This window comes from Verruconis gallopava (genome assembly GCF_000836295.1).
Source record: "Verruconis gallopava strain CBS 43764 unplaced genomic scaffold supercont1.54, whole genome shotgun sequence".
NCBI classification, from domain to species: Eukaryota; Fungi; Ascomycota; class Dothideomycetes; order Venturiales; family Sympoventuriaceae; genus Verruconis; species Verruconis gallopava.
The window spans coordinates 81,197-101,593 of NW_015622190.1; the positions used below are offsets into that span (position 1 = coordinate 81,197).

Consider the following 20,397-nt stretch of genomic DNA (forward strand, 5'->3'; position numbering starts at 1 on the left):
CTTTGATCAGGACGACGTGTCTCGCTGTTAAACATGGTTGGTAAGATGTCGAAAAGCTGCGGATGTCTTCACCAGGTGCTACTATGAACAGCTTATTTTTGAGTTTGGTTGCAAGGCGCAAAACATAGGTTCTTTTCCTCGCCGCTTCCACATCGTGCGTGCAAGGACGATGAATTGGCTGCGTGTTCACAAGTTGAGTCGTATCTGTCCACGGCTTGAGACGGACCAACTTTGTGTTGACATTGCCTATGAAGCGTGTAATCTATCCAAGCATACTGAAGATAGTTTCTTCAGCGACCTGGAGGATTACACTGCTCAACACTCAGCCATATGCCAAAGTCTGTTGGGCAAACAACAAAGCTACTTTCAACTTCTGGAGCCGACCTGGGGTATCTATGTTGGGAAAAGAATGGCTAATCCTGATCAAATACTCGTTAGATGTGTCGTTGATTTTTCTGGAGCGCATTTGCGTCTAGCCTGGCGCATAGGACTGAGTTGCAGAAATTACGACATGCTGCAGGTTCAAAATTAGAATAGGACTCAGTCAGCAGCTTGCCTCTCAGGCGAATATTAAGGGACCAAGGAGTCTTCCACATCACTGCAAGCCTACTACTAAGTAGCGGACAGCAACGGCCAGGCCACCGCAAACGATTGTATCGCGATACCTTTGGAAAACGGAGACTGAATGGACGCTCACCACATCCACGACTTCCGAGGGCACAAGTCATTTCATAGAATCTAACACCGTTATATCACAACATATGGGACTGTGACGAAGAAGAAACGTTGCGAAATCTCCAAGAAGCCCAGAAGGGCGGATTCAAATTTTCTAGTACATAGTCAGGGAGCGCAGCGTCGTCGTCTCGATTATAACGACTAAGACAGTTTAAAGACGGTGACTGGTAACTTAGCCATTAAACTCTAATCACGTCAGCTTTATACGATAATGTTCTAAGTTATTGTGACGATTTTATAGGCGAGATATCTTGCTTTTCACGAATGCTTAGTAGTGTGCATCGTTCGCTATTTAGGGTCGCACGTCAAACTATCCTCATCTAAGGGCACTGCGAGCATTCTTATAATAAAAGTTTTTACCTGCTGCACTTGTAGCTTCAATCAACTCTCGCTTTTCTCAGAAGGAAAGGAACAATATTATAGAAAAGATCGAGCCTGACCTTAAACTTGGATGAGATGGCACTATGAATGGCAACAGTGATATTAACTATCCAGCCAATACTGTACCTGAGATAAGGCACAGCATGGCTTAAATTCCATTACTCATTTAAGGGATATCACTATATCCTCCCGTCCGACGCCGTCTGCCCAGTTCAGTTCTGACTCTTTTCTATCCTATGCGCTGCCAACAGCATGTGCGAACACTCGTGCAGCAAGATCAGACAGCAGCTTCGCCTTCTCCGCCTGCGGTAGCTCTTGGAATACAGCATACACGCTTTTGCCTTTCGCGTCTCTTATGGCCCCAAGTCTGTTTCCAGCCACTGCACCTGCAATGGCTCCAGGAAAATTCGCGACAATGAAGCCCATCGCCCCTCCGCTCAAACCGCCGATCACACTCCAAAACTTACCCGTCGGCTGAGCCTGCTCGCCCTCTGCCATGCCCTCTTCGCGCATCATCTCCTCAAAGACACTTGAGAACTGGGCATTTGAACGTTCCTGCTCCTGAGCAGGAGTATTACTACCAAAAGTGCTCCTGAAGAAGTCACTCCAGCTTTGGAAACCTGTCGCGCCAGTACCACTGCTGCCGCCTGCCGGGACTTCCTCATCTGCCTCCTCTTCGAATGTACCAGGAGCCGAGGTACCGGCGTGAAACATACGAGCCGCGTCGTAGTCGCGCCGTCTTGTGGGATCAGATAGTGTGTAGTACGCATCGTTGATCTGCTGGAAGCGCTTTGTGCGTGTGGGGCGCTCGGGGCTGTCAGCAGGAACACGGTCAGGATGATGCTTCAATGCGGCCTTCTTATAAGCCTCGCGGATCTGAGCTGTTGTTGCTGTGGGGGAAACCTCAAGGGTTTTGTAATAATCTACTGGTGGCGCTTTTTTATGCGTGTTAGCATAGGAACCAGACGTCGGGCTTCTCTGGCCGCGAGAGTGTAAGAGTAGGAGCTTACCCGCCATGTTTACATTCGTTGCGCGGAAACACGAGGTGGATCATATGCTTCCACTCTTGGTCAAGGAAGAGAATCCGTCTTGGATACTATCAAACCCACGACCAAGGCTGCAGATTAAGTCTGGGGAGTTGCCCTGTGGGTTTGCGCATGACGTAACTTCGTGACCACAGCCGTTGTCGGTCTAAAACGACCACGCGTATTCTAACCACAACAAGTAAACTCAAAGCTATTCAGGTTGCTGACGGAGGCCTCATGCTTTTGAATTGCTACGGTACAGCACAAAACAGGCATAGCAGGCAGCGGGCTTCTCACTGTTGACCTCCACTTCATCAGGAGCGACTCGTGCTACCTCAACGCATTTCGATCTATTGCATCTGTCCTACACTGCCACAATGCTGTTTGGACTCAATTTGCCCGTAGCAACATGAATGTTTTCAAAATTTAGTTGACTGGTCTCCCAGCTCGGGTTCGGAGCAACGCTTATGAGCAAGTTTACTTTTTTGGCCTATATGCTACATATTATTGCGAGAAGTACAAGCTATTCTCTTGATATCCGCAGAGCAATACTGGTTCTCGTGAGCTTGGACAGGGGCCTCATCGATTACACAAAGCAGGAAGAGGTCGACGCTAGAGATCGTATCCAAGCTAAGCGCAGCAATGCCTCCGTTCCGTTTCCCTCGTGGCTCAGCCATTGGCCTCATCCTTTGATATAAAAGCGTCGGACTAATTTTCCATGCACTTCGAGCACTGAGAGTTCGATAAAGGAATGCATCAACCCTTCATCTGTTATAATTTGGATCTGTAGCGGACATGCTGTACCTTTTTGAAAAGGCTTTGAAACAAATTTAGACGCCGACGAGAAACTCGAAACATGAACGCCGCCTCCCCATTACCATGGGGTCACAACACATTTCCATACGACGAATTGAAGCATTTAGATTCATTTCGACTATTGAAGCTGCTCCCCGGAGAAGGCTCGGAGCCGATTGGTTGCACCCTTGTTCACGCAAGACTATCTGAAGTACCTGAATACGAAGCCATCTCGTATGCCTGGGGAAATGTTGTATCCGAGCATCCCGTGTTCCTTGGAAAACATGAGATCCAAGTACAACAGAGCGCATACCTCGCGCTCCACGAGTTCCGATTCCTAGATAAGCCCAGGTTGATATGGATGGATGCTTTGTGTATCGATCAATCCAACGTCGCCGAACGAAATCAGCAGGTTAATATGATGCGAAATATCTTTGGCAAAGCTAAGCAGACCTTGATCTGGTTAGGTGCATCCGATTCAAGTGATGAGGAGGCTGTGCAACTACTAAGAGATATCGACCGTGAAATTGGCATAAAAATATTCGGCTCCCAGCGCCATAGGACGAGCGAAGCAAGACAACTACAGTGCAATATTAGAGCCACTCACCTTGCTGAAGATAGCAGAATATCACTGCGCGCGCTCCTCGGAAGGGATTGGTTCCGTCGCGTCTGGGTGCTCCAAGAATTTGCCGTTTCAAGCAACGTAAAATTCTATTGTGGCAGCACGGACTTCAGCCTTGATGCTTATAAAATTACAATAGCATCGCTGGACAGAACTCCTGAGCTTGGAACCGTGTATCCGGCACTGATCAACTCACTCCGCATCTGTAGCTTCGGGCTTCGACTTCGGCATTTGTTTCGCAAGGGCCGACCCAGACGTCTAGGGTGGATTGTGAAGCACACAGCTGGAAGGTTCAAAGCTACGGACCCCCGTGATAAAATATTTGCCCTATATGGCCTTATAGACAATTGCGGCACGGCGAAGCTTGAAGCTGATTATACGATGACCACCACACAAGTCTTCCGAAACGCAGTCCAGCATATTCTAGAAGAGGACAAGAGCACCGATTTTTTCAAAATTATTTCTCGCGTAGCTGCCATGCCACTTGGAGATTTGCAGTCCAGCTTGCCTTCTTGGGTGCCGGACCTATCTCACATCGGAGAAAGCTATCGCTCCCAGTTAAAGCCCATACATAATGCAAGCAACGGGGCAAAGAAAAGAACACGCTTTTCCGGCACAGAGAAGGAAATCCTGCATGTACATGGGATCATTTTGAGCACTGTCACAACTGTCCTTGTCTTCCACAAGAACGGGCGGGATCATCGGCGCTCTGAGTGTGATTTCTTGCTCGAATGCAAGACATCTTTGACAGAGAAGGGCGAATATCCGACTGGCGAGAGCACGGATCACGTGTGGTGGCGCTTGCTGATCTGTGATAGATATGTCGACGGGCAACGCCGATGGGCGAAGGCCAGCGAAGGTTACCCCCAGGGAAGCTACTTGGATCCCGACGTCTCTTTACCGAGCTGGTCGGAACATGCGAGCTTCTCTGAGGACAAGGAGCTGGAGAAGCTTCAGATGCAGTATTTCAGCACCAAAAAGCGGACGTCCAGCAACCAGAACTTCTGCATCACCAGCGACGGATACGTTGGCTGGGCGCCTTTGTCGACGCAAGTCGGCGACTGCGTTTGCATATTCGCTGGCGCCTACGCTCCGTTCATACTACGACCTAAAGATGGGCGATACTACCAACTTGTAGGAAATGCCTACGTACACGGTATCATGTATGGAGAAGCTGTTTCCGAAGATACCTCGAAGTGGGAGGAGATCGAGCTCCGGTGACGACTGCTAAGTCCTTCTTGTTTCTTGTTGCCATGTTTCGCTTATCTCCAAGCTGATCAGATGTCCAGCAAGCAACAAAATGCTATCCTTGGATCCGTACTTTTCACACGTATAGAATATAGACTGCATGGGAGGCGACATATCAGGTCGACAGTTGGAGATTTTTCTTTCGATATTGGAAAATACCGGTATTACAATTGCAGTCCATGATTCAGATTTTCCCAGAGCGTCATGAATAATTGATGTAGTGGTTATCCTACAGATCTGGTACCATTCTCATCAATGAATTGGGCAGTGGATTCATTATTCCTACACAAAAAGTGGAAATATCTTGCACGTTTTGCCAGATTCTTGCGGTGGTAACAAAGTAGGATATGACTCACATCTTGAACAGATATTATATTTCGGCAAGAAATATTTACAACTTCGAATCGAGACCAAACCTTAATTCTGCCAGCACCTCCCTCGCACCCCGTTCGCCGGTCCGCACAGCGCCCTCCATGTAGCCTCTCCACACATCCGACATTTCCGTGCCCACAAAATGCACGCGTCCATGTTTTTTCCTCAGCACGTCGGTGCAATTTGCACGTGCTGCAGTCATCACGCCAGGAGGCATGGCGGGACACGGACAGCCTTGCGAGAAGGGCTCATCCCACCACTTCTGCTCGATGTAACCGATGGGCTCGGGTACAGACTCGGCGACTCCAGCGAAGACCGATTTGAAGTGTTCAAGCACCGCTTGGCGGCGCTTTTCGGCGGAGAGTTTCGCCCAAGCCCTTCCTGCATCGCCGGCTATAAATCCGAGCAGAGAGTACATGCCTGCCTCATCATTGCTCGTGTCTCTCGTGACAGATATCAGGCCCTTGAGTGACTGTGTAAGACCGCATGAGTTGCAGTCGCGCCACCATGGTCGTTCATATGCGAGAAACACCTTTGAGAGGTGGCCATGGACTGTGCTATTGACGATCTTGTTCTTGATTGGATGCAGAGGCGGTTGAAACATGATGGACTTGTAGAGAACCGTTGGGGTAGAGACAATAACGTGCTTGGCGGTGAAGGTGCGTCTTGAAGTTATGACCGTGACGACAGAGCCGTCATCGTCAATGCTTACCACTGGGTTGTTGAGGTGTACGGATCCTTGTGGCAATGATGCTGCCATCGATTTTGAAAATGATTGTGTACCTAGAGGAGAATCAACACACCGTGGCCTTTGTAGCAGAGAAGATCGGCTGTTCTCACCTCCAGCCAGTCTCAGAAACTGGCCTCCATCTCTCTCATCACTCCTCATTCTCATGATGCCACCGCCGGACTTGCAGTACGCGAGAAAATACAAGCTACTGACTTCTCGGGGCTCGAGCCCCAACATGGCCCTTGTCCACACTGCGACGGTGCGAAGTGCAGTCTCCTTTCCGCCGTAATGGCGAACAAAGTCCTCCATGCTCATGTCATCGTAATCGACAGCGACCGCCCTAGACCAGCCGAGCGGGTCATTAATTGGCACTTTTTGGCAGAGCGCTTCAAAAGTATCACGGATGTGCAGCATGTTCTTCACCCCGCCCGGCTCGACTTCGTGAAGTGGAACGCTTCCGTAAGGGAAGGTATGGCTTTTGGAGTCGAGATCGTGTAATATTATATTGCCTTTGACATTTTGTACGATGGTATCGAGGCCGAAGCGTCGGGCTAACTCGTACATCCTGGACTGATTGGTGTCATTGATCCACGCTGCGCCCATGTCGACGATCCCACCGGCAAGCTCTCGCGACCATGTCTTCCCACCTACTCTGTCGCGAGCCTCGAGAACGATCACTTTGGCGCCGGCTTCGTGTAATGTGACCGCAGATGAGAGACCGGATAAGCCCGCACCAACAACGATCACCTCGGCATCCAAAGTTACACGTCCTTTTTTCCTCCGTCTTTCCATTCTGGATGAGAGGTAACAATGTGAATCAGCAACGGTCCAGAGTAACAAGAGACGGAGCTGGTTTGTCAAATCTCAAAATAATGAATGTGGTGCGGCACGTTGGATTTTGAGGCCAAAAGATAAGCGTTCGATGCGGGGTGGATGGTGACAGGGTTTTGGGCTACTTAAGCGTAACCCCCCTCACGGCACGCGGCAGAGCTAGACCACAACCAAACCAAAGAAAGGTGATACATGGGAAAATATTATGGCTTGGAGCAGGAGAAATATATGAAACTGACACACGGTCTCGTCGCGGAATCAAGCGCTTTGAGCGACGGTAGATGCGAAGATGACACCTGCAAATGCTGGAACACAACTTAATACAGAACTCCGCCGCCATGCTCTTCGTTCTGTAACCGCTCTTTATGCGGAGACGGGTACTCCCAGCAGTTTCTCTTTCTTCCACATCCAGTAGTTTGCACGTATGGGGTCGTATCTAGTCGCTAACAAATCCAAAGCTTTGCTAGCCTCGTTGGCGAGATTTTCCTCAGCGTGGATATCTGCAAGCAGCTCCAGGGCGTGGCTCGATTGAACGCTGTCTGGTGCATCCAACGATGCGTACTTTTGCGCGAAGGGCTTGAGAGAGCGCAGCGGAAGAGTTGCTGGGCCCTTCGCCTCCCGCACGAGGCCGCGAAGGTAGTTCCATGGCGATGCGTTCTGTGGTGCCAAGGCAATAGCTTCCTTGACGTATCTGCAGGAACGATGTTAGTAAGCGAAGCGACACGAAAAATAGGTGAAAATGCTCGCGGAAGCTGTGAATACATACTCGACCTCGCCATCTACCCTCTTCTTGTCTGCCAGCGCCTCATCGCCGCGGGCAAAATTCAGGAACCATCGGTGATTCCAGGCGGAATTGTTCCTGATGTCCTTACGCAACAGCTCGTCGACAGCCTCGAACTCATCGCTGTCCCACAGGGCAAACCTCTTGACGAGCCACTGGCGGTAGCTCCAGACGTGGTAATTCTTACTGTCCTGCTCAAACATTTGTGTGATGAATTCTGCCTCGCCGTTGGGATCGTCGAGGCGGTCGATCATGGTCTGGCGGTGGTTCCATATCTGGTAGTTTTTCAGGTTACGCAGGGCGATTGGATTGAGCCAGGCGATTTCAGTGCGAAGGTCGCGGCCGGTTGCGAAGACTGTTTTGGCGCGATACAGCCTTTAATGTGGGTAGATCCTATGGTCAGCATATTTTCCACCGGGCAAGGACGATAGAGTGCAGCAGGGTGTATGCACAGAATGGGTTTACATACCAGACGGTGTAGTGGGCAGGATTCATGGAAATAATGTCCTCCGTCAGCTCTAGGACACGGTCGGACATCTCCTGTCTTGCGATGACGGCTCGAAGGTACGACATGGCCTCACTGTACGCGGCGGGATACATGATAGCGGCAAGCGGCTGGCCTGGCCCGTCGTTCTGCGGCACCGGCTCGACGTCTGCCCACTCTGCAGATTCAGCATACTTGCCCATGGCGGCGCTGCTTGTCTTCTTCCTTTTCGTCGTCGTCGATGTCGTCTTCGTCCTCGCACCCAAGCTTCTGTCTCCGTCTCCGTGGCAGACGTGTTGCGTTGCAGTTATTCCTACACAAAAACACTTTCTCGATGAGCACGTCGACACGAGCAATGCGAACAAGGGAGGCTGGGCAAGCCGAACTGGACAACAGGGGGGTTTCTGATTGTGAGCCTTTTGTTCCTGAGCGACTGAAGCACACCACAGAACGAGAGCGAGGGATTGGCCCCGCGCAAGTACATCGTCAAGCCACAGATCGAGGGCAAGCCACATTGTGTGCCCAGCCACAAAATGGCGCCCCTCTGGCTCAACCCCACGATTTGTGTGCCGCCATGGACGGTTTTGCATGTACCTGATCAGCTCAACCAAGTTCGGTTTTGCTGCCTGGGCTGCTTGGATCTGCCGCTACTTGCTTTATTGCTGCTCGCTTCCTTCTTTCTCCCTCGTCCACTAATCTCAACAACCTCCCAACCCACCATTGTTCGCAAATTGATTCCCAGCAAAGGCTTCAAAAGCGATCCTCCCCATCTCGGTGCACGTCGATTGTTCAACATGGTGGCCCACGGCGCTGCTGAACCAAAGCTCTATGACGGTCAGCCTCGCCCTGCTCGTCGTTGCGGCATGCTGCGAGATGTCGTTGTGTTTGCTTCTGTGCATGTGTGAGCCGTGCTGACCCGTGATCAACTATAGGCTCTGAGCTACGCATTGGCATTGTGCACGCAAGATGGAACTCCAGAATCATCGAGGCGCTGGTGCAAGGCGCAAAGGAGTCGCTCACCAAGGCCGGCGTGAGAGAAGAAAACATTGTCGTGCAGACGGTGCCGGGCAGCTACGAGCTGCCATTTGCTGTGCAGCGGTATGCTTCTATCCGAACTCATTCCTATGTTCTTTTTCCCCTGTGCGTTGATTTTTTGTATTATTCAAGTTACTTCCCTTTCCCAGCACCCTCATGGACGTCTTCATGTTGCTTGTCTATGTGTGCTTATGTGCATGTGTGCACATGTATTTGCTGACGGTTGCTTGTTGCCCATCTGCAGCATGTACGCCTCGTCCCAGATCCAGTCCAGCGCTTCGGCATCCGGCGGTGCACTTCTTGCGTCAGCCACCGACCTTCTCTCGTCAACGTCCATGACAGACCTCACAAAAGCAGCAGAGCCGGCCAAACCTAAGTCGGGATCGACCGCGTCCAAGGACGCTTTTGACGCCATTATCGCTATCGGGTGCCTCATCAAGGGCGAGACGATGCACTTTGAATACATCGCTGACGCCGTCAGCCACGGACTGATGCGCGTGCAACTGGATGCTCAGGTGCCGGTCGTGTTCGGCTTGCTGACGGTGCTGACCGAGGAGCAAGGGCTAGCGAGGGCGGGCATCGGGGGCGAGAAGGCGCATAATCACGGTTTAGACTGGGGCAGCGCCGCGGTTGAGCTGGCGGTCAAGAGGAGAGGATGGTCCAAGGGAGAGATGATCGAGTAGCCTTGCCGGCAATGGAACGGAGTCCAACGGCCACGACAGGCCCTAAATGTAGCTATCGCGAGCTGCAGCAGCGCATGTATATGGGCGCGAGCATGGCCAGCAGCGTATACGTCTTGTTGCACGACCCTGCCTCTACCGTCATCTTCTCCAGTACTACATGCAGTACAGAGCACTGGGCATTCCGGTTGTCAGCAGCACAGAAGTGGGGAATGAGCTCCTGCAGCGCAATAGCAATACAGTAGTAGGCTTAGCACGATGCAGCGCGATCCTTGACGTCAGTTTACAGCCGTGCGTTGTCGTTGTTGTTATCCTTGTCCCACTGTGAGGATCTGCATTGTGGCACCAGCGGCGACGGCTGGGGCATTCAAGAACGTGCACGTGCACGTACACACCAACAACATACAATATGTCGCCATGAAGTACGCATGCACGTGTGCAGGTGCAAGTGTGTACATGTTTGCGTTCGTGCTCTTTAGGCGTCCTCTTGAGCGTCTTCTGAATGCAGCGCAAACGGTTGTTCAGAGCAGTTCAACTCACGTGAGACACAACTCTTGCACAGTAGCATACTGGCTCTGCAGACAATCCAAACTGCTCCTATGCAACTAGCTCTAGCACATTGTACGTACGTAAGAGTGCGGGATCTAGCGAAGCCGCCGTGGTTGGACGTCATCTTCAAGGTAGCGATGTGTGAGGTGCGTGATGGACGGCGAGTCGAACAGGACTGTGTGAGCAAGCACAAACGGAAACGAGTGGACGAGAACGACGTTGGCGAGAGAGAAAGGAGACACAATTACGGTATTCGTGCTAGCTCATTATTATGTCACTTCTGGCCACCAGCTTTTGCCCATGCTCGCCTGGAGTCCGTTTTTCCCAGCCAGTCAGACCTTGGAGGTCCTGGGCCAGGTGAGTTTGCCGCTGGCATCTACTGGCCGACGACTCTTCAGGCTCAAACCCCCCCTAACCCGGGGGGCCACCCCCGCTATCTCGCCAGGCGGCTGGGCTGCTCTCCCCCATTTCTAGAGCGTTCAACCCCCCTATCTTCGCGGCCCCCCCCCCCTTATTGCACCCGTCCCCTTCCCTTCCTCTCCCCCCTAAGGACAGAAAACGACCCCCGTCGCCCACATCCCCATCACATCTCGCTCTCGCAGACCCATACGCAACTCACACTTCTCATCGCCCTCCTCGACGCCGCCGCTTGACCTTCTCATCCTCTCCTCTTCCTTCATCGAACCCACGCGTGTCGCCGTCATATTCCTCTTCGTCACACTCTTTTCTGGCGTGCCACCGTGCCGTCTCCCTCCTCGGCGCCTCCCAGCTCGCGTGCGTCTAGCGCGTCGGAACGTGCTCCTGCAAACGACCACACACCTCGTCTCTCCCTCTTTTTTCTTCCGCCTCAACATCCACACTACGCCTCCCCCCCTCCCTCCTTCATCGCCTTGCCTTCGCTCCCGCCGTCATCGTCGTCAACTCCGCGCACGCATGGATGCGATATTCTGTTGAAGCGATGCTTCGGGAATGTCGCGCACAGCTGACCACCTTGAGAGTCCCGACAACGAGACTCGGTTAGCGAGCGGAGGCGCCCATCATCTCCCCATCTTCCATCTTCATCCTCGCTCCCCGTCTTGTCCGGTCTGTCGTCGCTGCTCGCCGTCCGCAGTGCGCACGCGATCAGCCCGGTACCACGTCCCTCCGCGCTCTCGCGCCTTTGCCCACATCGAAGACGATGAACAGCAACGGAGCCTCGCCGAGCGACATCTTGACCACCGGAGGCTCTGCTAGCTCGCTGGCCAGCGCTGCCTCGTCCGTCTTCTCCAACTCCCTTTCTGGCCATCACTCTTCGGGCGACTCGCACATCACCATGAACTCCCTGACTCCTCTCACCCATGCCGAGTCGCCTCCGCCCGGCAAGATGCTCAGTCCGCGATCGCACAAGCGTTCGTACGAGCAGATGGCCAACGGCACCTCAGCCCACCACCAGCACGGCGAAAACTCTCCTTACCTCGCGCCTGGCTCGACGTCGCGCGCCGTCTCCGAGACTATCACGCCGGTGCAGACTCCGCCCGACTCGTCCCTACAAGCTCGACCTACCGGCCCGGGCGAAGTCACGGCCATCAGTCGCATCTACGATCCCACTTTTGACAAGTCCCTCAATGAGAAGCAGCGCAGACAGATGCAGCCCACATACCGCACATACACTGCTGAGGTACGTTCTACAAGCATGCAAGCGTTGTTTTGCTGACATGAGATGACGATAATGACCCATTACCACCGCCATGACGATGGCGATGGCATGGGCCATTTTCTCGATCATCGATGATTTGTTGCGCATGCTTCCATGAATAACGCAGCAACAAGATGAAGAAGAAAACGGCTAACTTGCATGCTTGTAGAACGAGGGCTTGCCCAAATCAGATGGGAGACTTGCCATTGCCGGTTACACAACCGGCCGATACCAGAAGGACGACAAGGATGAGGATATCTACAAACGCCAGCGCCTCGTGCTTGCCCCCATAAAGTGGACGTACTCTCTTGACAAACACTCCATTGGGCCCGGTAGACCCACGAGAGTTGTGGTGACGGGTTTCAGCGTCCTCACCGCAGAGGCGAAACTCCGTTCCTTGCTGAGCAGCTATGGCGACATAGCCGAATGCATGAACCACATCGACCCAATGTCGGGGGCGCCACTGGGAGTTTTCTCTGCCCGGTTCCAGGACCGGTTCTCCAAAGGTCAGCTCGTACTGAAGGCCACGGACGCGGCCCAGCGAGCCGAAAAGGAAGGCAATGGCACCCGCGTCGACCAGGCGGCAATCAAGATCCAACTGGATCGTGAGGGCATCAAGTGTAAAAAATATATCGAAAGCAGACTGCAATCGAAACGGAAACAGCAGGAAAAGCTCCAGGCGGAGGAGGCGCAGAGGCGGCCTCTGCCCAAGGCGATTCCGACAGGTCCTGCGTCCGCGCCTCCCAACGCACCAAAGGGGCCGTCGGGCAGGATGATGGCTCCTCCCATCGGGCCGGCTCCTCGCAAAGCTCCCATTCTACACAAGCCCAGGCCCGAGCCAGCAACCGCCGTTCCTGGCCCAGGCATAGGCTCTTCCCACACGACGCACTCCGCGCACTCCCTGGTATCAATGGAGCCCCTTCTGCCGACGATGAAGAAGACGCCGTATCTGTTCCTTGCGCACCGCTTCGTTCCCGTCCTGGGCACAACAATTGCGCACTTGAAGAAGCGACTGCGATCTTACGACTGGATAGAGGTCAAGTGCGATCGAACAGGGTACTTTGTGACGTTCGAGAATTCGCGTCACGGTATCAACGAGTGCAAGCGAACGTATGAAGAGTGCAACATGTACCCCCTTTTCACATACACGATGAACTTTGAATGTCACGAGAACGGTAATCCGAACTATGTACGGAGTCCAAGTCCCGAGCGCGTTGCAGCCGAACAGCGCAAGAAGGAACAGAAGCGAAGGATATACCTCGAAGACGAGCGAGATTTTGAGCGCGAGAAGCAGGAGCGCGCCGAGAACCTGGATCCCGTGCGTGCAGCGCTCGACCTGCTCATGCCCGAACTCAAGGACACCATCATGAAGGAGATCAAGGCCAAGATCGCGCTGCCTCACATCTTTGACTGCCTCCACCCGGACAAGCACAAAGAGAGGCGCGCACAGCTCGGCTTGCCCGATCCACGTGAGTCGGATCTTGCGAAGCCAATCCTTCCACTGGCAGGCCAGCTCTCTACCTATGGCGCTCCGCAGAACCGCCAGAAACTACTGAACAAGAAGCCCTTTGGCAAATTCACCAAGCAGCGATTTGACAGGCGAGAGGATTTCAAACAGCCCGTCAACGTGTACGACGAGCGGCGCAAGCGGCCCGTGCAGTCGCGAGCCCGTCCGATCGTTCCTTTGCACAGACGGTTACAAGACTTCAAAGATGAGGACGACTCAGACGACGAACGTCAGACCACCATTACGCGTGATTCGGAAGGCCCCGAAAGCCACCCTGTTAGCGAAGCTGGATCCGGTACGCCAGCACGTGTCGAGGTCGACGAAGGCACATCCACACCAAAGTCCAAGCGGCGCCGCATTGAAGCTTGGGGCGTCGATAGCGACGATGAGCGGCAAGAGGCGTTTGCGCGCAAGGCTCTCGGTCATCTCATGGACAAAGAGCCGGAAGACATGGCCATGGGTGAACTGCAGCAGGTGCTCACCACGTTCCCACGGTCGTCAGAGATCCGGCAGCGTGCCGCCGCAGAGATCAAGCTTCGACACAAGGCCAAACTTGACGATAAGCTGTTCGGCATCGTTCCCGAGCCGGAGCCTGTTTCGACGCCCACCGAAACGGTCGAAGACGTGGAGATGCCAGACGTGTCCGAGCGGGCGGCGAAACCGAAGAAGAAGGCAGCGGCTCCTAAGCCCAAGAAGAAGACCAAGAAGGAGATTTTGGCCGAGGAAGAGGCCGCAAAGGCTGAGGCAAAGGCTGAAGAGGAGGCGATGAAGACGCTCGAAGAGGAGGAAGCAGTAACCCCAGTCGTGGAAGCTGAGGAAGAGCCTCGTGCGGAGGTTGAATGGGCGGTTTCAGAAGAGGCTCCGCGGAAGACGGTAGAAGACGACCCGGATCTTCTGCTCGATCTGGATGGCTGGCAGAACATTCTCAAGGACGATGAGGACATGAAGTTTTTGCAAGAGGCGCTCAACGGAGTCAAGCTTGCCAACATCTCCGATGCCAGGCTGTGGGCGTGGAAGCAGAAGCAGTTCAAGGCTCTGAACTCCAGCGACGCCAAGTCTGCTCCTCGTATCGAAGGCTACTACGTGCCGAACTCGACCGGCTCGGCGCGTACGGAAGGCTATAAGAAGATTTCTCAGACCGAGAAATCCAAATATCTGCCCCATCGTATCCGGGTTCAGAAAGCTCGTGAAGAACGAGAACGCGAGGCCAAGAACGACCCACAGAAGGCCGCCGAAGCTGCGAAGGCAGCGGCTGCGGCGAAGATTGCGTCGACTGCCTCCTCTCGCTCGAATCGCGTCAACAACCGCCGCCTCGTCAACGAAATTTCCATATCCAAGGCCGTCCTCGGCACTGGCGGAGCCGACACTGACGCCCTCAAGTTCAATCAGCTCAAGAAGCGCAAGAAGCTGGTGCGCTTCGATCGCTCCGCGATTCACAATTGGGGTCTGTACGCCGAGGAGAACATTGCTGCCAGCGACATGATCATCGAGTACGTGGGCGAGAAGGTTCGACAACGAGTTGCCGATCTGCGGGAGATCAACTATCAAAAACAGGGCATCGGTTCTTCGTACCTGTTCCGTATTGATGAGGACACCGTTGTGGATGCGACGAAGAAGGGAGGCATCGCTCGCTTCATCAATCACAGCTGTGTGCCGAACTGTACGGCAAAAATTATCAAGGTGGAAGGAACCAAGAGAATCGTCATCTACGCGCTGCGGGATATCGCCAAGAGTAAGTTTGCATTTTTGGCTTACAGAGGGATTAATATCGGCGGGTGCTAACCAAGATGACTTACAGACGAGGAACTCACTTATGACTACAAGTTCGAGCGCGAGATCAACAGCGACGATCGGATACCTTGTCTGTGTGGGAGCGTTGGCTGCAAGGGCTTTCTCAACTGAAGGGCCCAAGCATGAAAATTTCGGCCAGGCTTTTGTGGATGGCCTTTTTTTTTATTTCCCGATTCAACACGTGCTGCTATGGCCAGCGGCCGTGCTTTGCATCTGGCGGAGTCAATTTTCTTTTTTTTCTTTCAACATCTTTGTCAGAGGTTACATGCCGTGTTGCATACGCACACGCAATCGCGTGCATATATGGAGTGCGCATCACCATTAAAAATTCTTCGTGTCCCCTTTTGCAAGGCGCTTTGCGGGGTTTGCATAATTTTAAGTTTTCTCGTTTGTAACATCACCATCGTCACGGACAGTAATATAGGCTACCACCGTTACAGTTGAAGGGTAGCACGCTATGGCTCAAAAGCGGTTGGGGAGCTTCGAGGCTTCGGATGCTGTGGAACGAAGGGGCATTGGGATTGCTAGGATGAAAGTGGCATCTGGCAAGTTGGCGAGTAGGGATAGAAACTAGGAGATCTGAAAGCAATAAAAAAGATAGAGTCGATCACGCCACTGGCCTTTTTGCACTCTTCTCAATGTGTTTTCAAAAGTGAACACGGAAGAACAAGACTTGATTGCGACTTCTTTGAACAGCTATCAGGCTCATCTCGACCATCAGGCGATAGCCCTCCTCTTTGCGGAGAGAGGTGAGATAGAATGTAGTCGCTACGATATATCTGACCTCCTGACTTTCTCGACGTGAATGCGTGCGGTATCCAAACATCGGTCGCATAGCCTTTTTTTTGCGTGGTGCTTTTTCAGCGTGTGCGCCGCCAGCTCTTGGTGGGCGCCACGAAGCCCCCGATGACGTTGTGTGTGTGTGTGCGCACATTGACGATCCAAGTACTTTTTCACTCCAACTTTTGCGGTTCACACGAGATGGCTGGGCAGCAAGAAATTGGCAATGCCCTCCTTGACCGCGTACTCGTGCCCGCACGCCCGACACACCAGCTTGCCTTCCTGTATCGTCGTCTCCATCAGCAGCCTGTGCAGGTCCTTCGCCAGCTGCGTGCCCTCTTGGCCCTCGCCGTCCTTGGCTTGTTCAACGTCTTGCATCTGCTCGCCGTCGGCATTCTCGCTAGCGGTAGAAGCAGCAGCGGCATCTGCTGTTGATGGAGCGTCTGCGGCGCTGGACTGGGACGCAATCAACTCCTCTCGCTCGGGCTTCTCTGGCTTGAGGCCCGGCAGGCCCAGCTCGGAGGTGATCCTCACCAGGGCCGGCCACTCTAGCCTCGGAAGGATGTTGCAGAGGAAGAGCAGGTTGAAGTCCGTCTCGAGGATCTCGAGCGTGCATTCCTTGGGCTGGAGAGGGAACGAGTCCGGATTCGGTTTGCACGCCTTGCGCGCGCATGTCAGGAAGTTGAGTGTCAGCAGCTTCATTTGGCCGGACAAGAACGTCGGGTGATTGGCGCCGGCAGGAGACTTGTCTGCGGAGTGTTGAGGAAAAGGGTCGACACGGCGCGATCGGGCCAAAAAAAGAGGAAGAAAGGAAGACTGGAGCTGGACGTCGCTAAGTGGATGATGAAAGCTTCTCGCCCGCGCTCTTGAGGTGCGAAGGAATACGGTTTTCACGGCGTTTTCCTTCTTTACGGGAAAAGGCAATTTTTCACGCGCTGCTTTCGGCAATTCTTGCCCCGAGGTGCGATCTTGCGGCGCCAACAGCTGCTGATATTTGGAGAAAAGTCCGCACTTTCGCATGAGCACGGAACTGGTCTTCATTATGCACTCATATATGCATATATATATGTATATGAAGGTGGAGGTGTCTAAGCTAATCTAGACTTCTTAGAGCCGTGGCCTGGATTGCGTCTATTCCCAAGGGCGCGCTACATTAGCACAGCCAGTCGATCCGCGTTTCTCACAAATTACTGATCGTAGCGGGGAGAAAGAATGAGAAAAAATGGATGGGAAGGCACCTTCACAGGTTAAACATCTCCTTGAGGATCTTCATGGTGTCGTCCGGATTGTTGACGGCATGCCCAATGGTTCTTGGGTCCTCGTAGATCTCGTAGTCATTGCCGCCCTTGAATGTCTTGTCGCCAAAGAAGTGGATCTTGTCAAACTTGACGCCGTCTGGCAGCTTCTCGTCCGCCTCGATGTGCCGCAGGCAATAGGTCTTGTCCCAGCCTGTTGGGAAGACATCGAAGGAGATTTGACCACCGATGGAGTAGCTGCCGGGAGTGTCAGCACTGAACGCCAAAATCGAACCTGTCAAACATACGTGAGGCCCAAGTCGGGGAACTCCTTCTTCAACGCCTCGACGAATTTCTCCCTGATCTTGTGCTCCAGATCAAACTTCTGGTACTCGTCCCTCTCCTTCTGACTGGCGTTCCTGCCCACGGGGCTCACGTTGATCATGCCATTTCTGAACTCTATGAACGTGCCCCGCATGACGGGAATGTCCAGGTCCGCGATGTACCTCAAGCAGAACTTCACCAGCTTCTTGTACTTCTCCTCGCCGAGCCAGCCGATGAAGGACTGCGAGGCGAGCGGCACCCCCATGCGATACGCCGTGAGTCCGTTCTCGGAAAAGCAGAAATCGAAGAGGGACTGCACGGGAGTGTCAGGCGAGCCCAGCTGCTCCTGCTGCTTGGACAGGTCGGAGCCTCCGACGAAGCCGATGGCACATTTGTGGCGGACGGCGGCGAGGAGCTCGAGCATTTCCGGCGTGGCATGCTAAGGACATCGTAGTTGTTAGCCGATGCATGGCACCGTCGAGACAACGTTGTGGCAACGGAGGGTAACAGGTTAATATGATTTGAAGAGGGGGAAAGAGGAGAAGAGGAAACGGACGTACCCGTCTTGCGAGACTGAGAGTGCCGTCAACGTCGAAGAGCAGGATGGTGCCTTTCTCAGGACGTTGGTTCAACGGCGGGATCACCGCACCTACGGAGGCCATCGTGGTTCCGAGTCAAAAACAAGCAGTCGGTTCAACTGAAGGGCGGAAGCGGTGAAATGGTGGTGGTGGGGGCAAGCAGGAAAAGCGACGGAGAGGCCGCGCGCACGAAGGTGTTTATATAGGTAATGGACGAGAATATGAATCAAGGCCACACTATAAGGAGCATGTGGACAGCTTTTATTTTTGACCTCTTTCGCTCGATCTGGCCTGAAGCTACACACACCGCTTGCGCCTCTGGCTTGACTTAGACTTACCACCCCCACCCGGGGAGCAATCCCGTTGGCGATCCTCCACATGGGCAGTTGAAAACCCCTTGCAGTCAAGTTACCCGCATTTGAAGAACGTCGACTCTGCAAGTTCCCGGTCTTTCTGCCTGGCTGGTTGGATGAGATCTTTCTTTCATCTTATCCGATCACTTCAGCCGTGTTCCGCGTCCATGACTAGCTCGAGCCACTTCTACAGAGGGCCTTCATCGCGACGCCTTGTTGCTCCACCCCGTCACGCAAGCGCCCAAGACATGCCACAAAATTTTCAGAATGCGGGAGGCTCGTTTGAGACGGCGTTCTTTGCATGTCCTGTATCAAACTGTGCCTTAAGGATCACGCTTTGGCCTATGCGCTATTGTTTGCTTCTTACTTGCTTTCCGAGATAACTAGACAAGCATGATACCCGCTCACATCATTTGAGACCGAGATAGATTATAAAGGTGGTGACTTTAGCACTTGCGTTAGATGAAGTCATGAGCAAAGAAAAGCCGTGAAGGCATGCGGGTAAGCCGCTGTTATTCATCATTCGACTCCGTGCGTGTGAATGGGGTCGTACGGAGTGTGAAAAATTGTCATAAGCTGATGACGTGACGTTGGCTCAACCATATATGCTTGCGCTCTGAATACAGCAGCATTGTCAAAGAGGCCTTGTGTCTGGAACAAGTGCATGTGACGTCTCAATGCTACTCGAAGCTGCATTTCCGACTGAAATCTCCCAACGAAAGTACTCCGTACTGATTGCTAGTCAAGAGCGAGAGCCGCTCCTCCGAGTCCTCCTTGGTATGGTCATGGCACCAGTCCTCATCCAAACAACACCCCATTCACTAAGCTCCTCGGATGTTATGCCCTGCGCCGCCAATTTTCGTGCCGACGATAGCCTGATGATCCGCTGGGTTAGCCGCAGCCTCGTACAGAAAGCTCACCGGCTCCTTGTTTAACTGCATGAAGTCTCCCTTGAAAGCAATGTAGCTTATAATTGTCGTGTCGTCCCCGCCCCAGTTGTCCTCGAAGAACAACGTCAGGCTGCGCGCAGTGCTGAACTTGGCTCTTTGTACGGCGAGCGGCTGGACCTCGTTACTCTGAGGAAGCTCGAACACTTGAGTGGGAGCCATTTGTGACGCCACTTCAAAGTCCATGTTGTCCTGGTTCACAAAGACTTTCAGCGTTGAAGGGGCAGATTCGGACGTAGAGGTGCGGAGGAGAATCTCGTGTAGCCGAACCTGGCCAGTGAAGCTGCTCTTTTTGTTAGTTCCAAGAGTACGCGACGGCACGCAGGACGTGTGGCGAGGCATTGCGGAAGGCGACGTACGGTACGTATAGCAACAGCTGCTCGTCGGCGTCACTTCTCAGCTCTGGCTCTGGATCGAAGCGCTGGGCCCACGTCTTCTGTAGCACGGCACGCCCTGACTGAGGTACCGCCTCGTTCAAACATGTCACTTTAGACGTATCGATTTGCTGGTACAAGAGATTCTGCAGCGCGGGGGTTTGGTCGTCTTCATGGCTGTGATCCTGGCCGTGGTCGTGGGAATGATCGATGGGCTCGGCGCCATCGTAGTGATCGTGATGGTTTGGCATTGTCGACGCTAGCGATAGACGGAAAGCGTGTGTTGATGGAAATGATATTGTTTTGACCTGTTTTTAATCAGTCGCTTGGCCGAGGACAGCCCGGCAGAGATGTGCTGCATAGTGGATTGTTTTCAATGATCAAGAAAGTTGCAGGTCCACCACGAGCGACAGCAGCACGACGTCAGGCAAATTGGATCCTGACATTGTCCCGTCTCGCCCCTCGATATCTCCGACCTATTTCTGGAAGCTTGGGATACTGAATTTTTGTTATCTACGATCGGATTTTAAGCGGATCGCTTTCTGACGCCCATTTTTGCTCGGGC

General features: G+C 53.2%; 9 protein-coding genes across 11 annotated transcripts; 3 read left to right on the top strand and 6 right to left on the bottom strand.

Moving 5' to 3' along the window:
• Positions 1-1,155: 1,155 nt before the first annotated feature.
• Positions 1,156-2,260, bottom strand: PV09_09139 (uncharacterized protein). Its single transcript, XM_016363136.1, has 2 exons — positions 2,127-2,260; positions 1,156-2,051 (listed from the first exon to the last, which is right to left on the bottom strand). Exons 1-2 carry the CDS (start codon positions 2,131-2,133, stop codon positions 1,351-1,353), a joined length of 708 nt encoding a protein of 235 aa, XP_016209056.1. The 5' UTR covers positions 2,134-2,260; the 3' UTR covers positions 1,156-1,350.
• A 737-nt stretch (positions 2,261-2,997) lies between these two features.
• PV09_09140 (uncharacterized protein) lies at positions 2,998-4,804 on the top strand (the record flags this gene model as incomplete). Its single annotated transcript, XM_016363137.1, has 1 exon — positions 2,998-4,804. The coding sequence occupies one exon, from the start codon at positions 2,998-3,000 to the stop codon at positions 4,777-4,779; it is 1,782 nt and encodes a 593-aa protein (XP_016209057.1). The 3' UTR covers positions 4,780-4,804.
• A 393-nt stretch (positions 4,805-5,197) lies between these two features.
• PV09_09141 (uncharacterized protein) lies at positions 5,198-6,700 on the bottom strand (the record flags this gene model as incomplete). Its single annotated transcript, XM_016363138.1, has 2 exons — positions 5,198-5,961; positions 6,019-6,700. The coding sequence occupies 2 exons, from the start codon at positions 6,698-6,700 to the stop codon at positions 5,198-5,200; spliced, it is 1,446 nt and encodes a 481-aa protein (XP_016209058.1).
• Positions 6,701-7,102: 402 nt separating this feature from the next.
• PV09_09142 (uncharacterized protein) lies at positions 7,103-8,207 on the bottom strand (the record flags this gene model as incomplete). The annotated part of the gene is made up of 3 exons (XM_016363139.1): positions 7,103-7,430; positions 7,506-7,895; positions 7,990-8,207. The coding sequence occupies 3 exons, from the start codon at positions 8,205-8,207 to the stop codon at positions 7,103-7,105; spliced, it is 936 nt and encodes a 311-aa protein (XP_016209059.1).
• A 372-nt stretch (positions 8,208-8,579) lies between these two features.
• Positions 8,580-10,115, top strand: PV09_09143. 2 transcript variants are annotated; one of them, XM_016363140.1, is made up of 3 exons: positions 8,580-8,838; positions 8,937-9,144; positions 9,284-10,115. In XM_016363140.1, exons 1-3 carry the CDS (start codon positions 8,799-8,801, stop codon positions 9,720-9,722), a joined length of 687 nt encoding a protein of 228 aa, XP_016209060.1. In that variant the 5' UTR covers positions 8,580-8,798; the 3' UTR covers positions 9,723-10,115. The 2 variants fall into 2 exon arrangements, with proteins under 2 accessions (XP_016209060.1, XP_016209061.1); XM_016363141.1 differs by having other exon boundaries at positions 8,937-9,102.
• Positions 10,116-10,868: 753 nt separating this feature from the next.
• PV09_09144 lies at positions 10,869-15,856 on the top strand. Of its 2 annotated transcripts, XM_016363142.1 has the most exons (3): positions 10,869-11,925; positions 12,113-15,182; positions 15,249-15,856. In XM_016363142.1, the coding sequence occupies exons 1-3, from the start codon at positions 11,446-11,448 to the stop codon at positions 15,350-15,352; spliced, it is 3,654 nt and encodes a 1,217-aa protein (XP_016209062.1). In that variant the 5' UTR covers positions 10,869-11,445; the 3' UTR covers positions 15,353-15,856. The 2 variants fall into 2 exon arrangements, with proteins under 2 accessions (XP_016209062.1, XP_016209063.1); XM_016363143.1 differs by having other exon boundaries at positions 10,869-15,182.
• A 357-nt stretch (positions 15,857-16,213) lies between these two features.
• PV09_09145 (uncharacterized protein) lies at positions 16,214-17,062 on the bottom strand (the record flags this gene model as incomplete). Its single annotated transcript, XM_016363144.1, has 1 exon — positions 16,214-17,062. One exon carries the CDS (start codon positions 17,060-17,062, stop codon positions 16,214-16,216), a length of 849 nt encoding a protein of 282 aa, XP_016209064.1.
• A 199-nt stretch (positions 17,063-17,261) lies between these two features.
• On the bottom strand, positions 17,262-18,242 carry PV09_09146 (uncharacterized protein; the record flags this gene model as incomplete). Its single annotated transcript, XM_016363145.1, has 3 exons — positions 17,262-17,514; positions 17,565-18,019; positions 18,141-18,242. The coding sequence occupies 3 exons, from the start codon at positions 18,240-18,242 to the stop codon at positions 17,262-17,264; spliced, it is 810 nt and encodes a 269-aa protein (XP_016209065.1).
• A 350-nt stretch (positions 18,243-18,592) lies between these two features.
• On the bottom strand, positions 18,593-20,286 carry PV09_09147 (uncharacterized protein). The gene is made up of 2 exons (XM_016363146.1): positions 19,818-20,286; positions 18,593-19,741 (listed from the first exon to the last, which is right to left on the bottom strand). The coding sequence occupies exons 1-2, from the start codon at positions 20,081-20,083 to the stop codon at positions 19,333-19,335; spliced, it is 675 nt and encodes a 224-aa protein (XP_016209066.1). The 5' UTR covers positions 20,084-20,286; the 3' UTR covers positions 18,593-19,332.
• Positions 20,287-20,397: the final 111 nt, after the last annotated feature.

What these genes read in the sequence shown, in the direction of transcription:
- PV09_09143 (XM_016363140.1), top strand. Translation starts at nt 8,799, where the DNA reads ATGGTGGCCCACGGCGCTGCTGAACCAAAGCTCTATGACG. An exon ending in TGAACCAAAGCTCTATGACG is followed by an intron (nt 8,839 to 8,936) that starts GTCAGCCTCGCC and finishes GATCAACTATAG; the next exon opens with GCTCTGAGCTACGCATTGGC. An exon ending in TCCTATGTTCTTTTTCCCCT is followed by an intron (nt 9,145 to 9,283) that starts GTGCGTTGATTT and finishes GCCCATCTGCAG; the next exon opens with CATGTACGCCTCGTCCCAGA.
- PV09_09144 (XM_016363142.1), top strand. Translation starts at nt 11,446, where the DNA reads ATGAACAGCAACGGAGCCTCGCCGAGCGACATCTTGACCACCGGAGGC. An exon ending in ACCGCACATACACTGCTGAG is followed by an intron (nt 11,926 to 12,112) that starts GTACGTTCTACA and finishes GCATGCTTGTAG; the next exon opens with AACGAGGGCTTGCCCAAATC. An exon ending in GCTGCGGGATATCGCCAAGA is followed by an intron (nt 15,183 to 15,248) that starts GTAAGTTTGCAT and finishes GATGACTTACAG; the next exon opens with ACGAGGAACTCACTTATGAC.
- PV09_09147 (XM_016363146.1), bottom strand. Translation starts at nt 20,083, where the DNA reads ATGCCAAACCATCACGATCACTACGATGGCGCCGAGCCCATCGATCAT. An exon ending in CAGCTGTTGCTATACGTACC is followed by an intron (nt 19,742 to 19,817) that starts GTACGTCGCCTT and finishes CAAAAAGAGCAG; the next exon opens with CTTCACTGGCCAGGTTCGGC.